Source organism: Tachysurus fulvidraco, chromosome 19 (assembly GCF_022655615.1).
Source record: "Tachysurus fulvidraco isolate hzauxx_2018 chromosome 19, HZAU_PFXX_2.0, whole genome shotgun sequence".
In the NCBI taxonomy this organism is placed as follows: domain Eukaryota; kingdom Metazoa; phylum Chordata; class Actinopteri; order Siluriformes; family Bagridae; genus Tachysurus; species Tachysurus fulvidraco.
The window spans coordinates 12,933,041-12,938,040 of NC_062536.1; the positions used below are offsets into that span (position 1 = coordinate 12,933,041).

The 5,000-nt window shown below is 39.1% G+C and overlaps 1 protein-coding gene across 12 annotated transcripts in view; it reads left to right on the plus strand.

Annotated features, from left to right (window-relative positions):
• The window catches only part of grip1 (glutamate receptor interacting protein 1), a 261,039-nt gene that overhangs the window by 208,697 nt on the left and 47,342 nt on the right, over nucleotides 1–5,000 (plus strand). For all 12 annotated transcript variants that reach the window (XM_047803916.1, XM_047803910.1, XM_047803911.1 and 9 more), the window contains exons 6-7: nucleotides 3,106–3,181; nucleotides 4,283–4,428. In XM_047803916.1, the coding sequence (XP_047659872.1) occupies nucleotides 3,106–3,181; nucleotides 4,283–4,428 (222 nt within the window). The remainder of the gene's footprint in view (nucleotides 1–3,105; nucleotides 3,182–4,282; nucleotides 4,429–5,000) is intronic.

The window sequence follows — 5,000 nt, forward strand, 5'->3', positions numbered from 1 at the left end:
TAGACTTTCAGTCCTCGCTCTCTTAACCGTCTACGTTTCTATTATCACTCTAGTCCCTGAATCATATTAAAGTAATAACTGTATAAGAAACTTTTTTCATCTAAAAAGGACTTTTTTCATTAAAAAAAAAATAATAAAAAATTGCCTGGAAATTAAACTTTTTAGTTTTTAGCTGTTCTGGGTTTTTAAAATTCCATTAATGAATTAATACAATTTTTTGGATGATATTTTCCAAGAATTAGTATTTTATTTTTTTTTTTACGCTGTTGTGATGAAAGTATATATGACTTTATATAGCACAGCGGTGTGGGGCAGGATCGGTTGCCTGGAAACAGACACAACAATTAATGGTGTGTTAACATCATGTGAGAATTACAGTAATTACATGAAAAATGTGAACAGCAGTCACTTCTTCATCTAACCTGTAATTAACCGTAATATTATATGTTGTCTATTTAGATTTGTGTCTTTTTTTATTCTCTACATCAGAAGGCAGTAAAGCCTTGTGAGTGACCTGAACATGACCTGAACACACTATTATTATTGTCTCGGAGGAGTTTGGGACATTTGTTCTGGTCCGATCAGATGTGCAGTAATGTGACGAAGACCTTCACGTGCTGAAAGTGTGCCAGTTCTGAGACTTTTCTGAGCTGAAATATATTTGCTTTTTACCTGCATCTCAACCGCAGTTTGTCATTTTAATATCTAGCTACCTCTGAAGGTGATAAGTTTTCATGCTGACATTTTGACAGTCGCTATCTGATTACAATCCGAATTGATTCTTTACAGTTTTTTTTTCTTTTTTCTGGGAATACCCTGCACTCTTCCCCTTCTGCACCCAGCTTGCTCAGGACATCTTATTCACATTAGACAGGGATATAGTTTTGACTCCAGAGCTGTTTATCCTAAATAACTTGTGCAAACTGTCTTTACAGCAGAGAACTTTTAATTGCCTTCAGCCCTCCATGTATAAGGAGCGGAAGTATACGGGCTTTATTTCTACTAAATATCGTCTCTTCGGAATTTGATTCATTTCAGTTTTATTTGTATAGCGCTTTTAACAATGGACATCGTCTTAAAGAAGCTTTACAGAACATAAAATGTGTGTTTTTTTTTTTTTTATGCATTTAAATTTATCCTTATTCATCCCTAGGTTATGAAGGTCCCAAAAGGCCATGCATTATTATATTTTTTATTTCTTGTTTTCTCGTGATAACCACTTAATCTTTCTCGTTATCTCGACATAATTTTCCCCTGATCTCTGCATGAGAACATGTTCTAGTGGGAGTGACTCGTGTGATTGACGACTTCCACATATGTGTCCGACTCTTAAGAAGGAGGCTGTGATGACTGCATCTTTATCGGGGAAGACAATATAGTGACCGTACTGCAGTTAATCCAGCCGCTGTTTCTGAAAGCACAGTTAAACTATAGAAGCACATATATCGTAGTAGCGGCTTTGGGATACAGGGTGTCGATAGCGCTGAAAGACAAAAGCGAGCGTCCGCAAGATCCTACGTCACAGGACAATCAATTAATATCAAACCATCGTATTTTAAATACATGCACGACAAACCAAATTCAGAACAATTGACATCTCAAAATTGTATTTATGCGAATAAAGGCTTAATGTTTTAATAATCTATTACATATTAACAATAGGGTACATGCAGAGATCATGAAAAAATGAAAAGGTTGTTATCACAACAACAAAAAAAAGAAAAAATATAATAAAGCATGGGATCTTGTCATATATTCCGATGCATGTTTGGAATATTTTCCTCCTTATTACTTTAATAGTCAGCCAGATGGCTGTAGGTTCGAATCTATTATTCATCTTTTTGTGCTGAAAAGATTTTAAAAAAACAACAAAAGAAAAAAAATGCTGTTTTCTGTTTTCCCCAGCAACTTGATTAAAGCCAAATAGTTTGGATCTATTGATGCAAATATGAATTTAAAAAAACAACAATTTACCAGAATTCAGCCAAAGCGAGATATTATGTGGTTCCTGTAATATAGCCCCGATGCTAAATACTAAAGACATCTTCATTCCTTTGAAACCTATTTCATATGACAACTTTTAGAACATGAAGGACATTTTTCTCGTTCATTTTCCACAGTAAAAACAGATTTGATGATCACATATGAAACAGCAAACAGTAAGTAGCCGGATGATTTTTCGGCCGCAGTAACGATTCCGCCATTGAATAAGAAGCTCTTCAAACATCAGAGCCATTCATTCTGCTAAGAAATATAAATAGCATCTAACCTCTAAACATGTTCTCGCTGAATATCTGACTTATGAACGAAGAGCGCTGTCATATATCCTGTTAGGAAAATTACCTGCAGCATTACTCTTTTTTGCAGCGTTACTCAGGCTTGTACAGGATTACTTTCCCTATTAGCTTCATGGCCTTTTATTTATTATTTATTTGTTTGTTTATTTAGTATTGCTTAATGTGCATCTGAATGACTTTTCTCCCTGGCTTTGATGAAGCAGAGCACTCAGATATCAGCATGTGTCCAAAATCAAGTTTTAAGTATATTGACCATGTACAATGTATTAAGTATCCGAACACAGATGGGAGATCCCTGTGGAGCAGAATGTTGCCTTTGATTCTCACATTTCGAAGCAAGTTCATATGATTCCTGTCTACATCAAACAGAATGTGTATCACTGAGGAACTATTTCCATTGCCTCCAGCGTTCTACAGCAGGTGGAAATGGATGGACTTTGGTGACCTCCTTACTTCATCTTTACTATCACTGTTCAACTGGCCTTAATTCATATCCATTCAATTGCCTTCTAGGTCTCAATTTGCGGCTCAATTAAAGTCAAATATTTCTGCCGTATCGAGACTGCGAGTCACATTGTTCCAAATGTGCAGTTATGCGGGGAGTTAAGAGTGAGAAAATGGCCAAATGTGTCCATCCAAGAGAAATAGCCTCCACCCAGCAGCTCTAAGTCATCTGTCTGCCTCAGAACTGAGGATATGCAAAATGTGCCTGCAAAACGCATTAGTTTCCCAAGAGCGCACATGCAATATGTTTATCTTTATGGCAACATTAGTCAGAAGGGCTAATGCGTTGTGTTTCCCCCCACAGGAGGCGCCCATGAAGACAGGAACAAATCTCGCCCTGTTACCATAACAACGATCAGACCTGGTGGCCCTGCTGACAGGTGGGATAGTTTTCCTGATATGAAAGGCTTCAGGAAGCTCGTACATCATATACTGTAGATGAACCTTACCACTGCTCTATCGCCGCACTATTATTTAGCATATTCATGCATCAGTGTTGAATTTGATAGACATTTTGTGCAAGTTCTCACAGTGACGCTAGTTCTGAGTCAGCAGTTTGCGGATAGAAACCATAAGGTTCTGTCTGAATTCCTGCTTTCTAACTTCATTACTCATCTTAGATTTGCAAATAGACTACCATGGATTTTTTGTGCTCTCCTCCTACACACCAGCCTATTTTGTGTTTGCGCTTTGCCCTATTTTTTTTTTTCTATCATTCTTCTGCCTATGGCTTTACTTTTGTCAATAATCATATTTTTCTTTAATCCACACCACCAAATACTCCAATTTCTTGTACTATTTCCAACTTTTGCTTATAAGGTGTTCCTTTCACAAGGCGATTTCAGGCTTTTGTCCAACCACAGGCTGTCTGTAGCCAGATCCATTCATCATTACTTATTGCATGAGTCTAGTTACAAGACCAGTCAGGTTGTCATGGTTTTGAAAAACTTACCTCTTTTATTTTGTTCTTATTTATTCCTGAGCGATATACATGAAGCACAGAACCCTTAACTGTTCTGAAGTCTTTCTCATTAATTGCTAGGCTGTGACCTGCAGCTCGGTGCCTATTTTCATCCTTCTGATTTTCTGTTATAAGAGTTTTCTGATTAATACAGTAGGAATGAAAGCGTGCGTCATGTATGAGGCAGATGGAGCCTCTATTCTGAAAAGTCTGGTGTAACGAGGCGCGCGAGGTTATAATTCTGTGCCATTAATCCTCACTGGCCCTCCAGCCTGCTTACATGCAGCCGTGGTGAAGGAGGTGTGAAATAATAGTGCTCTTAGACGGCAATCAGGGTCTCCTTGTGCCTTGTTAACTCTATTCAGTGGTAAAATACTCACTGGGGAATCTTTCACTACTCAATTTTAAGGAGCCGTGGATTCCTGCTCACCTTTATAGGTGTCTTAAAAACCCAGCTCCTTTAGACTGCTGTTTCCTTCACATCTTATCTCGACAGTATTTTTTTTTTCTTTTCTTCCAGGGAAGGCACTATCAAACCCGGAGACCGGCTGCTGAGCATCGACGGTATCCGTCTGCACGGTACTTCCCACGCAGAGGCAATGAGCATCCTCAAGCAGTGCGGCCAGGAAGCAACACTCCTCATCGAGTATGACGTGTCCATCATGGGTAGGATGATGCCTTTAACCTGCGAGTCTGACACTCGTTTAGCACGTATGTGCTTTGATTGGGTTCCAAAATTGTAGCAGAGAATCACACGGTAATAAATGGTACCCTTGAGGACATGTGCACACTGGCTTGCTGAAAGAGTGGGTGAGTGAGTCGAGAGAGAGAGAGAGAGAGAGAGAGAGAGAGAGAGAGAGAGAGAGAGAGAGAGAGAGAGAGAGATGTAAGGTTTAGAGTAGCCCTTGGCTAAACACCATCCGCCTTATGTCTTTGTTTGTAGTCTGAATAGGAAGTGATGGATTTTCTTCATGTGGTGTGCAGTGGAGGAGGAATGATGGAAAGGAAGGTATAGCTGTGCTGGTAGTTAGTCATGTTAACTACTAACGGCCCCACGGCGGCTATCAGATTCTGCCTGTTGTTTTTGTATTTATTTGTTCGCCACATATGAGGGTGGGGCAATGCTTGATGTGTTCAGTGTTCAGGGAAATGCTGTCTTATCGATTCGGCTGCTTCACGTCTAAGAGCTTCATTAGGATTTGATGTGCATTTTCACAATGCACCGAGACGGCTGAATA